Source organism: Delphinapterus leucas, chromosome 1, assembly GCF_059928025.1.
Source record: "Delphinapterus leucas isolate spDelLeu-1000000601 "Yukka" chromosome 1, BTC_Dleu_Yukka2, whole genome shotgun sequence".
Classification (NCBI taxonomy): domain Eukaryota; kingdom Metazoa; phylum Chordata; class Mammalia; order Artiodactyla; family Monodontidae; genus Delphinapterus; species Delphinapterus leucas.
In genome coordinates, this window is record NC_143129.1 from 27,567,480 (window position 1) to 27,588,160 (window position 20,681).

Consider the following 20,681-nt stretch of genomic DNA (forward strand, 5'->3'; position numbering starts at 1 on the left):
TGTAATAAAATTAAAATAAAATCTAATGAGGAAATCAGAATGAAGGGACTATCAGGAAAGAAAAAATAGAAGGAAGCTACGAGGGCTTATTCACTGGGTAGAGGTGGGAGCCACAAATTCTGAACTCTGAATATTCAGGATTCTAGGACAGAAGAAAAAAATATGATCAATTACATGATGCACGGTGCTCTCAGAAGTTTAAAGCAATTTGTTGCACAGGAAAAGAACAACTATTAAAATCAGAGAAAATTTTTTTTCCTGCAGGCTCTCACAAAGGAAATAGTGTGTAATATAGTCATCGATAGCCACAAAAACATCTATAGGGAACAAAAATAATGTTATCCAGCTTCCTGCTGATGTCTCAACACATGCACAGATTTTAGAGTAGCTAGAAAAACGGATGCAATGCCTAGCTTCTCTCTCTTTCATGTTTTTTCTTTCTCAGTATTCTTTTCATTCCTCCTACTCTGATACCTGCTCTTTGGTAATTTGAGCATTAGAGAAAAAGCTGTGAAATCTTGGGCTGAAAATGAAAACCAAGTACAAAATCACTACGACAATTACTGTTTTCATAAAGAGGAATTGGAAGAGGAAGAAGAGGAGGATGTAGTTCCCTAAGTAAATCAACTGCTTCTTTCCTTTGGACAAACTAACCCTCCTCCATAGCTGTGTGCCCTGCATTCCGCCATCCCACTAGTCAAAATTTAAATGTGCTATTAGGACACATTAGATTCCAACACTTGTATGTTCTCTGTTTGCAGTTGCAGTATGATACTATTTGATTTCTTTGCTGTGAAAACTAAATCCTACAACAGCCCAGCTGGGAATGTCCTGCCTCTTGTAACTATTTGAAGTCTCTGGATAACCTATTTGAACGCTCATTATTTCGTGGATCCCAATGACCTTATAAATGAAGCTATTATATGATTATGGAAGAGCTATTAAAAATAATATCAGGAAGCCAAGGGATATAAAACAAAAACATGAGTAATTGCTTTGGTCTGTGATCGTGAAATGTTTGGTTTCCATAAAGGACAAGCCCTTTAAATCGAGGCAGGGAGAGGCAAAACGCTGTACAACTTCTTCCCAGAATGTCCTTTGGCAGATCAGTGCCAATAGTTAGCCATTTAATTTCCATGTGATTGTTAGAAGAGACAAGCGATGGGTCTTCCCTGACAGTCCAGTGGTTAGGACTCTGCACTTTCACTGCCATGGCCCGGGTTCAATCCCAGGCTGGGGAACGAAGATCCCACAAGCCACCCCCTCGGACAAAAAAATAGACAAGTGATTCTCAAAGGTAAGGACCATCCCCCCACCCAAGATGGGGACTTCTCAGAATTTGGAGAAGTGAACTGTGTAAGTTGAAATCACATTATAATGTTCTAATATTACTTTACATTGGAAAAAATGAAAGTGTACATTTTCGATATGAAAATGAAAGTAATTCTCAACAAGATCTTTGCTGCAGATAACACAAAGAGGCACTGTTTCTCAAGGTCATAAGAAAGTAGGGGACATGGGGGCATGCCTCGCTATGGACATACCCTGTAAATCAGTACAGGATCTGAGATTTCTATCGTTATCAACGAGGACACAGACTTAAAAGTTGAGAAACGTGCCGGACAGTTGACCATGACTGATTCATCTTCCTCTCTCCGGCACTTATCATTCCATTTACACAAAAATCCAGGACAAAAAAATCCAATCTGTGATTATAGAATGCATACCAGTGGTTGCCTGGAGCGAGAGGTATGAGGAGTGGGGATTGACTGGGAAGGAACGCGAGGGAATCTTTTGGGGTGATGAAAATGTTCAGTTTCGTTTTTACTTTAATTAAAAAATACGTCATTGATTAAAAATGCTAACCATCGGGCTTCCCTGGTGGTGCAGTGGTTGAGAGTCCGCCTGCCGATGCTGGGGATATGGGTTCGTGCCCCGGTCCGGGAAGATCCCACTTGCCGCGCAGTGGCTGGGCCCGTGAGCCATGGCCGCTGAGCCTGCGCATCCGGAGCCTGTGCTCCACAGCGGGAGAGGCCACAACAGGGAGAGGATCGAGTACCGCAAAAAACAAACAAAAAAGCCTATTCAGTTACTCTGCCCATTTTTTAATTGGATTGTTTGGTTTTTTTGCTATTGAGTTGTATGAATTCTTTATATACTTTGGATATTAACCCCTTATCAGCTGTATGATTTGCAAATATCTTCTCCCATTCAATAGGTTGCCTTTTCATTTTGTGGATGGTTTCCTTTGCTGTGCAGAAACTTTACAGTTTGATGTAGTGCCACTTTTTTTTTTCTTCACTTTTGTTATGTTTGCTTTTGGTGTCAAATCCAAAAAAATCATTGCAAAGACTGACATCAAGGAGCTTTCTGCTTATGTTTTCTTCTGGAAATTTTATGGTTTCAGGTCAAATTTATTTCTTAATTAGTAAAAACATGTTTGTTTTTTGTTTTAGGGTTTTTTTCCTTTGTACTTATACCACCTAATTCCTCTAAAGTTATACTTAGTAAACTTTTTTGGTAGTTCTCTCTTTCCTGCTAGACCATAAGATTAATGAAGGCATAAAACCTGTGAATCTGGATCAGCAGTGTATCTCAGGCATAAGCACTTAACACAAGTAAGTGTGAAAAAATGTTTGCTAAAAGCTACAAGCTTCAGAAACACTGTCTCATAGAACCACAAATATTTTGTACATAGTCTTATACTTGCCAATTCTGTTATATCTTTGTCCTTACTTCTTTGTGTTCTGAAATAACTTTTTATTTTTATGTTTTAAAATCATTTGTAAGATGTTACATCATTTTTCGGGGAAAAATCCGTTTTAAAGTACAATATTTTTATTTGGGATTTCAGAGAATGTTCTATATCTTGATTGTGGTAGTGCTTGCATGAGCATGCACATTTGACATAATGCATCAAAATGTGTGCACTAGGGACTTCCCTGGTGGTCCAGTGGGTAAGACTCTGTGCTCCTAATGCAGGGGGCCCGGGTTCGATCACTGGTCAGGGAGCTAGATCCCACATGCTGCAACTAAGATCCAGCACAGTCAAAATAAATAAATAAACAAAAACAAAATGTGTGCACTTTGCATGCAAATCCTACCTCTATAAAGCTGATTTTAAAGGGAAACTTAACAGGTAACGGAACTCTCGATCCCCTTCACCCCAACATTCCTCCCAGTGTTCCCCATCTCAGGAAATGTCTACTGCATTCTTTTATCCCCAAGGTCTCATCAGAGAGGCCAACCTTGACTACCCTAGATAAATAGCAATTCCTTTTCACTCTCTATCCCCCAATCCCGCTTTACTTTTCTTCATAACACATATCCTCATCTTACATATTATATATGTATTTTTTATCTCCCTTAACTAGAATGTATTTTGTATGTTTTGTTCCCTGCTGTATCCCAAGAACCTAGAACAGTACGTGGCACATTGAAGATGTTCAATACATTTCTGCAGAGCAAGTTAAGGAATCCGTTTTTCTTTCCTCTTCTCATTGAAAGTCCTGAGCCCACAAACATCTTAAAATTGACATTGCTAAAGCTCAACTCTAGAAAGAGAAAGCTAAAGTTTTCTCTCTGCTGAAAGCTGAAACCTGTGGCTCTCTTAGTCTCTCCCTCCCATTAAACGGCCCCATCATTCACCTTGTTGCTAAGAACAAGGAACAAGGAATCATCCTTGATTCCTCTTTCTCTCATTTACCACCTTCAATCCATCAAAGATCCTTATTTAGGTTTATCTCCAAAATATATCTTTAATTCATCTATTTCTTTGTATCTCCACTGCCACCATACTAGTCCAAGCCAACATCATCACTGCTTGGCTTGTTAAAATAGCTCCTGACTTTTCCACTCACATCACCCAATCCTCTCCCAGTTCAATCTCCACACAGCAGCCAGTGACCTTTTCAAATCAGAACATGTTACTTCCCGCTGAAAAGACTACAGTAGCTTTCTGGAACCCTTAGAATAAAATCCAGTCTCCTTCCCATGGCCCAGAAGATTCTATGTGATATTTCCCCAACCTGTCACTTTACTTCTCACTACCACCCAGCCACCTGGCTTTCCTTCAGGAGCACCAAGTTCATTCTGGTCCCAGGGCCTTTGCATTTGCAGTTCCCTCTGCCTGGCATTCTGTCGCTTGAATCCTTCACTTGGCGAGCCCCTTCTTGTCATTCAGGTCACAGCTCAACCTCACCTCCCCATTACCACCCTCCTGAACTGTTCAATCTCAATTACACTTTGCATGCATCCTGTCACATTCTATGTCATTGCCATCTAAGATTACCTTGTCTCCTTATTTGTATAATTATTTACTGTCTTACTCCACAGTGAGCTCTATAAGGACCTTCTCTCTCTTGCTCCCCATGGCCTAGTGATTAGAAGAGTAACCGGCATACAGGAGGTTCTCACTAAACAGTTATTATACAAATAAAGGAAAATTCACTTTTAAATAGAAAGAGGTAGAGACATAAGTTTGCAAGCGTTTTAAACAGGAAACTAGTTAACCAATTTCTACCAAAGAGGAACTATTTTATATTCTAATATTCGACCCTTTAACCTTAAAATATTCACACTTTAATTCACTAATATCATTCCTGAGAAACTACCCTAAAGTTTTTTTTTAAAGGTAAAAGCTGTATCCACAAAATGTTTATACCTCAGCTATAATGTAAATAAAAAGGTAGAAACAACCAAAATGGCTAACACTTGGTAAATGAGTAGGTAAATTATAGACATTTCACATTATAACTACCAACTCTCTCTAATATCAAGGAGAAATGTATCAGTTTTGTTAAAAAACAGCAGAACACAACTCTCTGTACTTTTCTGTTTACAAGTACGTACAATGTGAGCGCAGTACACAGGGAATTGCAGGGGCAAAACTACTGTATTAGAATGACAGAAGTAGAGATAGTTTATGTTTTCAAACTTTTCTTTAATGTTGAATCAATTGATTTTTATAAGAAATTTCTTATACAAAACAAAATAATGTATACCCTCAGATCTTGTGGGACTGTTCAATAATAGATACTTGAAGACAGATTTTCCAAACTTGCTGGAAACAGAATTTCTTAGCATTCTTGTTAATGAAGGTGCCTGAGCCCCATCCCAGATCCACCGACTCCAAATCTCCAGAGAAGGTACCCAGGAATCCTTATTTTTAACAAGCACTGATGATTTGGCAACCACTAGTTTAGGGCAGCAAACAACATCATCATGATCCGAAAGATTCAATGTAGTTTTCAGTCCTCCAGTTGGTTTGCTCCCATCCATAAGGATATGTTTCTCATTCCTCTGCATTCCCTCTTATTGAAGAACCTCAGTGAACCATCTTAATAAGCCTCTCAACCTACTTTTTCTATGCACTCACAAAGTAGCAATGTTCTCAAGCAACACATGGTAAGAGAAAAGAAATGTGGAGGCTGACTTGGATTACTCAGTGAATTACAGGTAGAAAGCAGACCATGATATAGTTTATGAGATCTGGAGACAGAGCAAAGGAAGGTATTTTTTTTTTAAAGTAGCATTAAAGTGACTGTGATTGTAGTTTAGGGAGAGAGTACTAATGGAAGAAGGAAATCTATAGGAACAACAAATAGACCTTCTTATGTGCCCCTGTTTCTCATTTCCTCCCCACCCCTGGCCCAGGGTAAAAGTGAGAGGCCCAGACCCTATCCAGGGACCGAGCTCAAGTTTTACTAGGCTAAATGCTGGGAAGAAGTTCCCAAGGGGGGTGTGGTGGTCATATACTCATTCCCAACGTGCGACAACATGAAAGGGTGTTTCGAGAGCCTGTCAAATGAACTAAGGATGTACAACAGGGGTGTCAAGAGAAAGAACAAAGGACAAAACAGGTCAAATGGCTCAGTGGCTAGGTCCTTGAATGGAGCAAACTCTTTAGACAACAACGCAAATTTGATGGCGAGGGCAGCAGAGTTCCTAAATGGCCTTCACTGTACTGAACAAGAGTGTCCTCCTACTGGTCATTGTGCTGGTCCCACCTGTAAGATTAGGTCCCTGACTGCCCTGGTTTCTTGTTTAACTCTGCAAGTTCACGTTTAGTGTCAGAGTCCCATCCGGAACATGATTAGCTCAGCTAGAGATTCTAACATGTGCCTTCCTCTCACTAGCCTCCCCCCTCACCTCCTGCTCTCTGAGATGATTTCCTAGAACTTAGAACTACTTCTTAATTCTGCCAAATATTGCCTCAACCCACCGGACAAAATGTCCTCTGATAAGAATGTTGAGAGAGTGGACGGCTGGCTACCCATCCTTGGGGGCAGTTTCTCCAGCTCTGGTTCCACCTAGTATCCTTCATCCCAGCCCTTGACACTATACTTGATTCAACATAAGAGATGACCAGGGACTTCCCTTGTGGCACAGTGCTTAAGAATCCACCTGCCAATGCAGGGGACACAGGTTCGATCCCTGGTACAGGAAGATCCCACGTGCTGCGGAGCAACTAAGCCCATGTGCCACAGCTACTGAGCCCGTGCACCACAACTACTGAAGCGCGCGCACCCTAGAGCCCACACGCCACAACTACTGAGCCCACGCGCGGCAACTACTGAAGCCCCGCACCTAGAGCCTGTGCTCCGCAACAAGAGAAGCCACCACAATGAGAAGACCGCACACCGCAACGAAGAATAGCCCCAGCTTGCCGCAACTAGAGAGAGCCCGCGTGCAGCAACAAAGACCCGACGCAGCCAAAAATAAAAGAGATGACCAATACCCAAAGAACATCTGAATGATGCTCAAGGACCTTAGTTACTTGCATGCACTTAATATTTTGTAACAGGGCCAATGATAAAGATACCTTCAAAGAGGTAACAATTTCTTAATTCCTTCAGAGACAACAAAGCCTCAAGAAGCTCAGAACCTGAGCAGGAAGGCAGGCATCTAGCTCTTTAAAAGCCCCTCTCAGGGTATGCAGAAAGGGGAACCCATCCTCCTTGTAAGCTGGTGCAGCCACTATGGAAAACAGTATGGAGGTTCCTGAGAACGAAAAATAGAGTTGCAAAGTGATCCAGCAATCCCATTCCTGGGCATATATCTGGACTGCACCCCTATGTTCATAGCAGCACTGTTCACAATAGCCAAGACATGGAAACAACCTGAATGTCCATCGACAGATGAATGGATAAAGAAGATGTGGCGCATATAGACAATAGAATACTGAGCAGCAATTTTAAAAAAAAGAAGAATGGGGCTTCCCTGGTGGCGCAGTGGTTGAGAGTCCCCCTGCCGATGCAGGGGACATGGGTTCGTGCCCTGGTCCGGGAAGATCCCACATGCCGCGGAGCGGTTGGGCCTATGAGCCATGGCCGCTGAGCCTGAGTGTCTGGAGCCTGTGCTCCGCAACGGGAGAGGCCACAGCAGTGAGAGGTCCGCGTACCACACAAAAAAAAAAAAAGAATGAAATAATGCCATTTGCGATAACATGCATGGACCTAGAGATTTTCATATCAAGTGAAATAAATCAGAAAGAGAAAGACAAATACCATATGATATCATTTATATGTGGAATTTAAAATATGACACAAATGAACCTATCTACAAAGCAGAAACAGACTCACAGACATAGAGAACAGACTTGTGGTTGCCAAGAGGGAGGGGAGGTTGGAGAGAATGGATTGGGAGTTTGAGGTTAACACATGCAAACTATTATATATAGAATGGATAAACAACAAGGTCCTACTGTATGGCACAGGGAAATATATTCAGTATCCTATTATGAATCATCATGGAAAAGAGTGTAAAAAAGAATGTGTACATATGTATCACTGAATCACTTTGCTGTACAACAGAAACTAACACAACATGGTAAATCAACTATAGTTTAAAAAAAATTTTTTTTAAGCCCTTCTCACTGGCCTTCTGCTTTCTGAGATGTATTTGAATCGAGCAGCTGGGATCTGAACCACAATTGTTAGTTCAGACCCCATCAGATTCAGAAATATACCAGGCACCCCTAGTCTGCAGCTCTTGCCATCTCATTTTCTTTGATAAATTCTTGACTTTAACTCCCATTCCATGTTCCCAATTCTACCATCCACCCTCTCAGCTCTTGGCATCTTCTTTTCTGACATGTAATACATTGGCTTTGCTCCTTAACTCTGCCCTCACTTCCCAATGTGGCTCTGATGCTCTACTTTACCTGCTCCTCATACCTATGTCCTAACATGTGCCCCCACCAGTAGGTATGGGACAATGACCAGGGGACAATCAAGACAGTAGAAATGCTGTGTGTGGTGTTTCCATCCAAAGTTTTCAGGCTTTTCCCTATTTTAAGCTTCAGAATCATTCTAGCTTGCTGTTTAGGCCTTGAGACTCCAAACCATGGTGTCACATTTCGATGAAGCCTAGGAAAGTATGAAGCAGTTATTAACGAGTCATGGACCATCGTTTCTTTTGAAGCCTCTGTAGGTAGGAGTCTCTAGTTAGTCTTGGATCAGAACCACTTTTGATCTCGAAGCTTTGTAGAGCAGGATCTGCCTCGGGGAATAATAGCCTTCAGACTTCATACTGCTGTGGCTCACACTGGTGACAACTCCTCTACCACCGCCCAACCCCTGCAGACGTTGAAGAGCTGACCCCCGCATTACATTCCAATGACTAAGAACTGTAAACACCCCCCTCCACTCTGCATCATGATCATAATCTAATTCATTGGGTATTTGTGAGCATCTACTCTGCCAATGCACCATGCCAGCTACTCGAGGCGTACAAAGATAAATGAGACAAGTTTGCTTTGAAAAGAATTACAAATCCAAATTTAAGGGGGAAAAAAATCGAAAGTATTTATCAAAAAAAGTGGGATGACCTATTCCCCACAATGCTTTATGAAAATCACAGAAGTAGAGGCCAGTGCCTGAAAGCCAGAGAAAAGAAGAGTTCTTAAATAGTTAACTGATGAGAAAATCTGAGTTCTAACAGTACTATGAACCTGAGTACACAATTATGCAACCTAAAAACAGCAGCTTCCTCATCGATTATACCATGGGAGTGGGGGTGGGAGGACACATAAATACAGAAAAGCCAACCCTGTAGCACGCCTAAGGAATAGGTGTGCAGTTTATTTACAGTGAAGATTCTCAGAGTTTCTGATTTGGTAGATCTTAGATAAGTCCTAGGAAACTTCATTTTTAACAACCACTCCAGATTCTTCTGATGAAAGTTTCTGACCACAATTCTGAGACACGCTGACCCATAGCAACAGGAGATAGGGACAGATCATGCCTAGCTGTCCCAACACTTAACTGGAGTATCGAGATTCAAATATCCTGCTTCCCTGCTATCAACTCATCATCTCTCACCATCCTTCATTAAAATGTTGTCTGAATGTGCGATAAAGGGCCTATAGCAAGTGAAGGAGACTGACATTTAAGCTTCCTTTGCTTTATGGTAAATCCACTTAGGTGAAGAAGTGAACCATGGAGTCAAGAAGGTGGAGTCCCATGGTGAGACCAGTTTCCTTAAAAGAGGAACAAGGTAGCCAACTCTCTGCTCTCCACCATGTGAGGACACAACAAAAAGATAAGCATCCATAAACCAGGAAGTGTTCCCTAACTAGACACCAAATCTGCCAGAACCTTGATCTTGGATTTCTCAGCCTTCAGAACTGTGAGAAATAAAGGAGTTTTTTTTTTGTTTAAACCACCCCCCCCCCGCAAATAACAGAAGAAGTGAGCCATGGAAACATCTAGGTAAAGGACTTTCCAGGGAGAGGGAATGACCTTGAGGCAGGAGGATGTCGGGCGTGAGGAGAGTAAGAGGCCGTGTGTCTGAAGCATAAGAGTGATGAGGAGAGCCGTAAACAATGAGGTCAGAGCTGTCATGGAGGCCCGAGTTTGTCAGGTCTTGTTGGCCTTTGTAAGGACTTTAGCTTTTACTGAGTAATGGAAACTATGAAGAAGAGAGATGGGATCTGACTTATGTTATAGTAGGGTCACTCTGGCTGCTGGGTTGAGAATAGATGAGGGAAGATGCAGGAACACCAGTTAAGAAGGCGTTACAATAACCCAGGCAAGAGGTGACGGAGGCTGGAACAAGCAGTAGAAGTGGTGAGAGGTGGAATATTCAGAACATATGCTGAAGGTAGAGCCTGCAGGACTCGCTGATGGATTGGATGTGGGCTGTGAAAGAGAAGGGTTAAGAATGACTTCAACTCAGGGGTGCAGGGTTTCTTTTTGGAGCAATACAAATGTTCTCAAATTGATTGTGGTAATGGTCACCCAAGTCTGTGAATACACTAAAAGTCATTGAATTGTACACTTTAAATGGGTGGTGTAGGATATTTACATTATATCTTAATACAACTGCTTGTTTTAAAATGACTTCAAGGTTTTGGGTCTGAGCAAGAGGAAGGATCAAGTGACCATTCATTGAGATGAGGAACACTGTGGAAAGAGCAGGTTTGATGGAGCTCGGTTGGGGATACAGTCATTTGGAGATATACTAAATTTGAGATGACTATTAGACATCCAAATGGAAATATTCCTTAGGCAGTTGGATATTTAAATCTCAAGGTCACAAGAGTGGATGGGGCTGGAGATATGTTTGTTTTAGAAGGCAATAAATGAGACCACCTAGAGAGTGAATATAGATAATAAAGAGAAGAAGGCCAGTGACTGAGCCCTGAGACACCCCCAATATTAGGAGATCGGGGAAATGAAGAGAGAATGAAAGAAGAGACTAGTCGGGTAGAAGGAAAACCAGGATGATGTATGACCTGAAATACAGCAGGCACAGCAAGTATTTTAAAGAGGGTAGAACAACCTTCTCAAATGCCTTTGACAAGTCAAGTAAGATGAGAACTAAATATTGGCCGTTGGATTTAGCAACGTGTAGCTCCTGGAGATCTTAATAAGAGCAATTTTGAAGATGTGGCCAGCGTAAAAGCCTGATTGGAGTGGAATCAAGAGAGAATATGAGAAGAGAAATTAGAGGCAGGAAACATGGCCAACTCAAGAAGTTTTGCAGTGAAGGGAAGGAGAGAGATGGAGTAGTAGCTGCAAGGATATGTGAGGTCAAGAGCTGTTTTGTTTTTTTTTTTTAAGATGGGAAAACTAATGGCATGTGTGTATGCTGAGGAGAAATATTAGGTAAAGAGAGAAATTTTAATGGAGAGAAAGGAAAATTGCAGGAGTGATTCCTTGAGTAGAGGAGGGAAGGTGGGATCTACTAGGGAAGCAGAAAGGTTAGCCTTCTCTGGGAACTAGAAAATTCATCCAAAGTAACAAAAGAGAAGGCAGAGTACATGGGTAGGTACAGGTCAGTGGGTACATGTGGGATGAGAGCTTGTGGAAGTTCTCTTTTGATTGCTTGTATTTTGTCTTTGAAGTAATTAAGAAGCCAGATCAATAACTGAATGCAGGTGGAGAGACGGAGGAGTATTGAAGGTTTGAGAAGAGAGGAGAAGCTGTGAAATAATCATTAGAAAAAATGGTAGAGGGCTTCCCTGGTGGCACAGTGGTCGAGAGTCCGCCTGCCGAGCAGGGGACGCAGGTTCGTGCCCCGGTCTGGGAAGATCCCACATGCCGCAGAGCGGCTGGGCCCGTGAGCCATGGCCATTGAGCCTGCGTGTCCAGAGCCTGTGCTCTGCAACGGGAGAGGCCACAACAGTGAGAGGCCCGCGTACCACAAAAAAAACCAAAAAAACAAAAACAATATGTAGGGGCACAGATCCAATATACATAAACAGAAGACAAGTTAAATGGGCTTACTGGCAGGAAGTGGTTTAAATTGTTTCCAAAGTTTTATTCTGTTGTTTAGATCAGGGGTCAGCCTGGCCTAGATGTTAACTAGTTGACCACATGTGGAGCGATAAGGGAGTAGGAAGACTTTTCACAGGTCCATTTCAAACAAAACAAAACTGCATATAACTAGTCAATTTATCCAATGGACGAAGGGAGTGATGATTCACTTCTTAAAGGATTTTCTTTTTTTTTAAATTAATTTATTTTTGGCTGTGTTGGGTCTTTGTTGCTGTGCGCGGGCTTTCTCTAGTTGCAGTGAGTGGGGGCTACTCTTCGTGTGGCACGTGGGCTCAGTAGTTGTGGCTCGTGGGCTCAGTAGTTGTGGCTCGCGGGCTCTAGAGCGCAGGCTCAGTAGTTGTGGTACACGGGCTTAGTTGCTCCGCGGCATGTGCGATCTTCCCGGACCAGGGCTCAAACCCATGTCCTCTGCATTGGCAGGCGGATTCTTAACCACTGCACCACCAGGGAAGACCCTAAGGGTTTTCTTTATAAAGATAAAGCACAATTCCATTTACAGAAATTCAATTTCAATCCAACCTACCAAGAAAGTATATAACTCTAATAAAGCAAGGTAGGAAATGAACTCATTTCAGATCAAATTGTAACAGGTTCTATGAAGATATAGCAATACCCTAGGTAGAAAAATGAAATTACAATCTATTAGTGGAGATAAAGTTAACAGATTATAAATATGCACATACTTAGGCATAATTGAATGCTAAGCAATCCTAGGGTAGAAGAACTAAAGAAGTAACGTCAAAGAATTTTATGATCTGCAACAATGATGGGTAAAATGACCAATAGTTTACATACCCATGAATGGGGAAAGGACGCCAATTCTAACAAGCTAACCACTACCACCACCTCCAGTTCATCTTCTTGCTTTAGTTGCCACTCCCTTTCCTCTAGCCCTTAGTCATGCCTAGCTTCTTCTGCAGTTTCTACCATGCAACAATGAGATTCCAAACCAAAGCAGGAAAAGAAAGGACACATTGCAAACTTAAAGATCAAAGACCCAGAACAAAAGACAGAAAGCTTCAAAATTTAGTGATTTGTGCACCTTTAATCCTTGTCACAGGATAGTACAAGGATACGTAATGTACAACGTGAGAAATATAATTAACACTGTTGGGGTGATATATGAAAGCTGTTAAGAGAGTAAATCCTAAGAGTTCTCACCACAAGAAAAAAAAATTTTCTACTTCTTTAATTTTGTATCTATATGAGATGATGGATGTCCACTAATCTTATTGTGATAATCATTTCATGATGTATGTAAGTCAAGTCATTATGCTGTACACATTAAACTTATACAGTGCTGTATGTCAACTATAGCTCCAGAAAACTGGCAGGAAAAAAAAAAAAGAGAGTACAAACTCTCATATGCTCTTCATCTGGATTCAGCAATTGTTAACATTTATCATATTTGCTTTATTAATCTCATTCTCTATCTATCTATATATTGAACCATTTGAGAGCAAATTGAGATATCATGCTCCTTTACCCCTAAACACTTCAACGTGTATTTCCTAAGAAGAAGGACATTCTCTTATGTGACTGCAATAAAATTATCCAAATCAGGAAAATTAATACGATTACAATATTATTATCTAACGTATATTCTCTATTCAAATTTTGCCAATTGTCACAGTAATGTTCTTATTGCACTTATTCCTACTCCATGATCCAATCCAGGATCACCTATGTTTAGTTATCTTGTTGCTTTCGTCTCTTTTAATCTGGTAAAATTTCATAGCTTTTGTCTTTCATGACATTAACCTTTTTTAAGATGATGGGATAGTTACCTAGATTTGTCTACCTCAAATACAGGTTATGTATTTTTTGGTAGGAATACCACATTATGTTACGTCCTTTTTAAGATAACACATCAGGAGCTGTATAATATCCATTTCCCCCCATAACTCATGATGTCAATTTTGATCATTTGGTGTGGTGGTGTCCACCAAATTTCACTATTGTAAACCTTTTTATTTTGTAATTGATAGGTGATTTATGGGGATTATTTTGAGACTATGTAAATATTATATTCCACATCACACCTTTACTTTCTAGTTTTAGCATCTTTTGATGATTCTTGCCTAAATCAATTTTTTATTGAGATACAATTCACGTATTATAAAATTCACTATTTGAAAGTGTACAGTTCATTGGTTTTTAGTATATTCACAAAGTTGTGCACCAATCACCATTATCTAATTCCAGAACATTTCGTCACCCCAGAAAGAAACCTTTCACCCCTTAGCAGTCACTCCCCTTTCCTTTGCTCTTTCCAGCCCCTGGGAACCACTAATCTACTTTCTGTCTTGGTCGATTTGGCTATTTCAGACATTTCATATCAACGGATTCATACAATACATGGTCCTTTGTGTCTGGCTTCTTGAATTGAACATGTATTCAGAGCTCATTCATATGGTAGTTTTAATCAATCCCTCATTCCTTTTTACCTAAATCAATTATTACTATGGTTCTTGAAAAATGATGATACTCTACATCATTCCATCGACACTTACTAGTTAACATAATTTTTATCTCCCTTTATCAGGAAAGCACTTTAAGAAAATTGCACGATGAAGATCATTTTAGACAGGGTTCCCTTGCCCTCAAGTCGTTTCCAATCTTAGAAGAAAGGGCTTACAAAGACTACCTTTCTTCTCTGCTTCCCACTTGAACAAGCAGCAATGTGTCTCTCTCGTCTGTCATCCACGGGCTCCTCCCCCTTCTCCAGGTGCCCCTCCCCGGCGGCTCAAGAGGCGGAAGTGACGCAGAGGAAGTGTCCCTCTTCCCCTTGCTGTGGGAGGAAGGAATCAAACCCCCAAGATGGCGGCGGCGTCGGAGGAGCGGATGGCTGAGGAAGGAGGCGGTGGCCACGGCGACGGCGGCTCCCCTTCGGCCATCGGCTCTACCCAGCGACTGCCCCCACCTCCCCCGCCCCAGGCCCCGCAGCCGGGGTCCCAGGCTCCCCCGGCCCCGGCGCTGGCTCCGGACCAGCTGCCTCAAAACAACACGCTCGTGGCGCTGCCCATCGTAGCCATCGAAAACATCCTCAGCTTTATGTCCTACGACGAAATTAGCCAGCTCCGCCTGGTGAGGCCCCCACGGGACCCCCGCCGCCCTCTCCGCCGGGCCGAGGTTTGGGGAGGGCCCGAGAGGGAAAGAGCGTTCCCCGGGGAGGGAGCCCCTTGGGAGCCGCAGCCGGCGCCAGAGCACCGAGTGCGCCCCTCCCGCCCCAAAGTCTCTGTCGGGGCCGGTCCGCGGGTCTTGTACGGATTTTGCCCTTGCTTTGGGGCTGGGGGCGACTGCGTGCGGGAACTTGGCCTTGGGGGGCTCCGTGCTCCCCACCCGGAAGCGGGGCCGCGGCCGGGGAGGCAGCGGGAGCTGGGCTTCCCACCTCCTCCCGACCTGAATGTGGACCCCGGAGGGATCTCGCCACCTGCCTTTTGTATATCACCCTCCAGCCCCCGTCCGGAGTTAGGGGGCCAGCACTCCGAAGTAGGCGAGATGATCCCAGCCAGGTTTGGTTTGTCTGCGAGAATAACGTATTGTTACCCCGCCCCACCCCCGCTAAGTTTTTTTGTTGCAGAAAATAAAGTCGGATCGGTCGGTCCTCCCAAAAGCCGGTAGAGGTTTGGAGGAATTGGAACGTAGCCTCAAGCCCAGCGCCCTAGTTGACCAGTAAAGTAGAGCCCTGAGAAGTGACTATTCCGGCTTTGCCTCACCCCTGATACTTCCCACCCATAGTGAAGCAACTTGCCCCTTGAGAAGGTTTTTTTTCTTTCCTGCAGTTCGTTTTCTAACTAGTGATTTACGCCCACCCACCAGCTTTAGGAGAGGTTTTATACCTTAAAATCACAGTAGTTTAGTCCATGATTTATGAAAATAAATTGCCATTGGGATTTTCTTCATTCCAGAAGTTTCACTGAAGGTTTGATGAATATCTTAGTTCAGTCAGGTATTTTGCTTCCTTTCAGTGAATTTAAGTGGTAAGGAAATTGAAGGAGGTGGACATTTTGAAATGATTGCAGACCGATTCTGTGTGGAAGCTAAATCTGTGGTCGGGTTGTTTTTAAGAGGACAAAGACATATTGCTGAATGTGCTGTGTATAGCATTTTCTTAATAATCAATATGCCATATTTTAGGTGTACACCTCCAATCTAAAATTGATTATAATTGTATTTCTGAAAGTATACTTATTTTTTAAAGGAAGGTTGTAAATATTCATTCAAACTGGTGGACAGTTGTTGGTTTTTTTTCTTGTCAACACAGCACATTAACCATGCCAGTCTGCAGGATGGAAAATTCTTCATTTGAAAAGTGATATTTCAAAATGATTGTCCCTTAATTTCCAGGACATGTCATCCAGAATTTCTTGTAGAATCTTAAATATTCCTTCAGATTTTTATAAAGGATGATGTTTGATCAGAATTCATGGTATACATTCCTGGTGTCTGGAAATTGGGCATAGCATTTGATTGAATTGAGCCTTTCAGCCAGACAATGCCTTTGTAAAGCTTGGGATGTTCACAGTTCTGTTTTATAAGTGTTGAGGAAAACTGGGGGGGTTTGTTCATTTGTTGGTCATTTTATTTTTTAAAAAATTAAAAACGTTTTTAAAGGGGGGAAAACCAGCCTGTCCTAGGGGACAAAGTTAAAAACACACCCCACAATTTATTAGTAAATGACATCTCTTTCAAGTGAAGTATTCAGCTGCATTCTTCATTTTTAAGCAGTTTTCTATTCTAGTGTTTTAAAGATACAAATTTGTAGTTTCAAAGATTTTTTCCATAAGGATCCATTACCACCCCTCCACTAAGGAGTCCCTTACCACCCCTCCACTCCTACCCCCCAAATAGATTCTGCTGACAGTTTTACATCTTAAAAGATGGGTTTTTTTCCTCTGCTTTAGTAATGGGGAACTATTTCTTATTCCTTTCTTAAGGTTAATGGATAATTCTTAGATTAAATGGATAATCTTTTGTGGGGATTTGGAAGTGTCTTTGGTTGTAGATTCATTGGTTTGATGTCATAAGGTACAATTCAAGTAACATGAAAGATTCTTTCTTGCCACTAGATGTCAGCATTCATTTAATTACGATCATTTAATGAAATTGGCTGCCTAGAGATAGTGCTTGTTAGGTCCTTTACAGGCCTTTTCTCATTTAAGTGACCATTTATACCTAAATGCTGTTTGCCAGAAAATCAGTAGCAGTGTGTGTGCTGCTATCTGGCATACAAATTACATAGTTTCTTGAGTGGAGTTAGGTTGGATATAATTGGAAGAGAGTTATAATTGGAAGAGAGTGATATTAATTAAGAACAGAATTGGTTTCCGTAAAGTTAAATGTCAACTATTCAATGGTTGCTGAGCTAGTTTATTTATTTTTCAGGTGTTTCTTTTTTTCTTCCTTCCCAATTTACTTGCCTTATTAGGACCTCAGTCATAACTATTGTTAGCAACTAAATTAGAGGACAGGTGCTTGATCCATGTGCTTAACCACTCTATTTTCTTGAAAAGATTTGCTCTAAGTTAAAATGGCTAAAATAACATTTTTCAATTGCAGTTTAGTTGATAATTTGCTTCCTGTTGCCATGAATTATTGAAGTTTGACTCTCCAATTTAGTTATTTCCAAGGGACTGTCCAAATGCCTTATTAAATTGGATTTTGTTTTGTTTTTTCTGCCATTGACTATTTGCTCCAAAAATGTACATGGAACTTGGAAATCCTGGTTACATAAAAATAACTCTTTAAATATTTAACTTCTCCAATATATTTAAAATTAATTGGATGAACACAACTTTTGAAATGACAAAACGTGTACTTTGAGTTGTTCTGCCAATAAATCACACAAGTTTGCGCTGATGCAGCATTAGATTGTCACCTAGGCCTCCTTGGCAGGTATGAGTTTTTGAAACAAGTGGCACAGGTTAAGAAGTGAGGTCCTACAGCTAGTTACAGAGCAGATCAAAGCTAACTTTAAACGTATAACTTTGACTCATGAGTACAGTGTTCTCGCTCACTGAAAAAATGAGTATGGGAGGCTTTAAAAGTTGTCTTAGGGAATTCCCTGGTGGCCCAGTGGTTAGGACTCCCGCTTTCACAGGGGGTTGGGGTTCAATCCCTGGTCGGGGAACTGAGATCCTGGAAGCTGCGTGGCACAACCAAAAGAAGTTGTTTTAGAGAGATCCTATCATACCTTCTCCTCTGTGATTCTAGTGGAGCTCCTATAAAGTTAATGGAATCCTATTAGTGGTTCGGGACAAATTTGACTAAAAGTTAAATTCAGAAGTCCTGCTTATTATCTGGAATGAAATTTTCCAGTTGGTAACAAGGTACATAAATATATGCTTTTGTCCCAAGATATTTCTCTAAAGCACTGTATCTAGTTAAGTCTATTACCCATTTCTAGTTCCTTTCACATCTTTTCTTCAAATGTGTTTGAAAACTTCTGTTGTAGAGAGGGTTGATTGGTAGAAAATATGAAGGAAAATGGGAAACCATTACTTGTTTTTTTAAGTAGGCAAGCTGTCTTCCTCCTATCTCTTGCTCTATACCAGTAGTTCTCAAATTTTTTTGTCTCGGGACCCCTTTACACTCTTAAAAGTTATTGAGGACCCTAAGAGCTTACCTTTGAAAAGTCTAGAAAACACAAGAATACACAATGCATAATTCCCTTAGCTGTCATCACATGTCATGTTACCTCTAGAAAATTCTGCTGTATCTTGTGAGAGAATAAGCATGAAAATGGCAAATAACATCTTAGTATTATGAAAATAGTTTAGCTTCGCAAACTCTTGAAAGGATCTTGGGAATCCCAAGGGTCACATACTTTGAGGACCACTGCTCTGTATCGCTGTATTATAGAAAATACACTCTGCATTGCTGGGGGGTTTTTTTCCCCTACCATGTCATCATCAGGTTATTGATTTTATTAACAGGTACTTAAGTATAGGTAACAAATTATAATATTTTGGGGACAGTTCACTCCTGCACAGTCTCAAAGCAAAGGTGTTCAATCAGTAACCCTGTCCACAGTATCATCATTGAGACAGAATGTAAACACCTTCCTTGAGCACACTTACAAAGCACTAGGACAACAAATGCATAGTAGTAAATACAAGAATGTTGAGGTTAATCAGGAGAGGCTTCCTCAAGATCATGAATTTTCATCCAGTCAGAGGTAGAAGAACATTCCCAGCAGAAAAAAGGCATGTAATTATCCTAATTGTTTTGCTCAGGCTAATATTAAAATAAATTTATATTTTCTTTCCAAGTGAATATTTAGGGAGGACACCCAGAGAATTTTTAATTTTGTAATTTTTTTTACCAGCAGACAATTGAGAATTAACTCTGTCTCTCTCTATATATAGTATTGTATCTTAAACAATCCATGCCAGGTAGATAGAATTTTTTTATAAAAGATTAAAGTATTCTTACGAAAGAGGGGGCAGGTTGTATCAATATTTTTAATAGGTAAGGGAAATTAAGAGGAGTTCACTGAAAAAAACAAATAGGCCTGGCTCATTCATTGTTCATCTTTTAAATGATTTTATCACCTGTCATTAACTATTTGCCACATTTGCTTTATCTCTCTCACTTGTATGCTTATTCACCATTAGAAAGTAAGGTGCAAATATAATGACATTTACCCCTGAATACTTCTTCTATATAATCACAATATCATCACTTCCAAGGGATTTAATATTACATTTTATATTCAGATTTTTCAGTTGTCCTCAAAATATTTTTTTTTAGCTTGGAGGGGTTGGGGAGGTAGTTACGGTTCTTTAATAAAACATTAGACTCTTTAATCTAGAAAATTCCTCCCACTTTTTCACTGTTTTCATTCTTTCATGACTTTTTGAAGAATCCAGCCCAGATGGCTTGTCTAATGTTCTACACAGCAGATTTGTCTGATTGAGAGGATTATAGGAAGATCTTTGTCTAGCTCCATCTCTAAACTTTAGTAGTGTAGTAGGAACCCCCCACTAACGTCATTAAAAAAAGGAAGTCCTACTTTCTAGACTAGTGCCAACATTTTCTATAGCAGTGGAGTATTATTTGAGACTCTAATCAGTTGAGAATAATTAGGATAATCATTTCGATCTGTATAACTACTGATCACTAAATTTAAAAAGATGCAAATCAGAAGACCTAGATTCTTTTTTTTTCCCCCCCACATAGCTTGGTTTTTATTGAGGTGCTGTCCTAGGCACTTCTCCAATCCTTCAAATCTTGTGCAGCCAATACAAAAAAAATGAGGAAACTGAGAGTAATCCATATTAGATTAAAGTCCATATTAGACTGATACATATATATGTATATATATAAACAATAAGTATCTATTTGCTAGAAGACCCTTATTCTTAATTTCATTTTTTGCCCCTGAGTAGCTGGATGACCTTGGACAAGTCATATAAATTCTTAAGGCCTCAGTTTTCTCACTGTTAAAAGAAAGGACGGGTTCTGGTGTCTACATCCCTTTCAGTTCAAGGGTCTAATAAGCAGCCTAATCTTTGATAATAGCTTGCTGTTATCAAATGAACTGTTCATTTGAAAACTGTAGAGCATGAAATGAGTACATAAAAATGTGATTCCATTACAGTATTTCCTTGATTCCAAAGTATAGTTTCATATTTTAACTTTTTATATTTCCTCTATTTTTTTGGTCGTGCTGCATGGCATGCAGGATCTTAGTTCCCTAACCAGGGATAGAACCCAAGCCTCCCCACAGTGGACGTGCAGTGTCTTAACCACTGGACTGCCTGGGAAGTCCCCATTTTAACATTTTTGAAATGAGAATGCATCTTGATCAAATTGCATATATATTATTGTGGCAGTACTTTTTTTTTCTTCCAGAAGAGCTTTTATTAAATTGATAACATATCTTAAAGTCTT

At 40.7% G+C, this 20,681-nt stretch overlaps 2 protein-coding genes across 3 annotated transcripts in view; one reads left to right on the plus strand and one right to left on the minus strand.

Annotated features, from left to right (window-relative positions):
- The window catches only part of TP53BP2 (tumor protein p53 binding protein 2), a 196,895-nt gene that overhangs the window by 112,635 nt on the left and 63,579 nt on the right, over positions 1-20,681 (minus strand). The window lies entirely within an intron of this gene.
- Positions 14,558-20,681, plus strand: part of FBXO28 (F-box protein 28) — a 31,007-nt gene continuing 24,883 nt past the window's right edge. For both annotated transcript variants that reach the window (XM_089918347.1, XM_022579298.3), the window contains exon 1: positions 14,558-14,870. In XM_089918347.1, the coding sequence (XP_089774473.1) occupies positions 14,604-14,870 (267 nt within the window). In that variant the 5' untranslated portion in view covers positions 14,558-14,603. The remainder of the gene's footprint in view (positions 14,871-20,681) is intronic.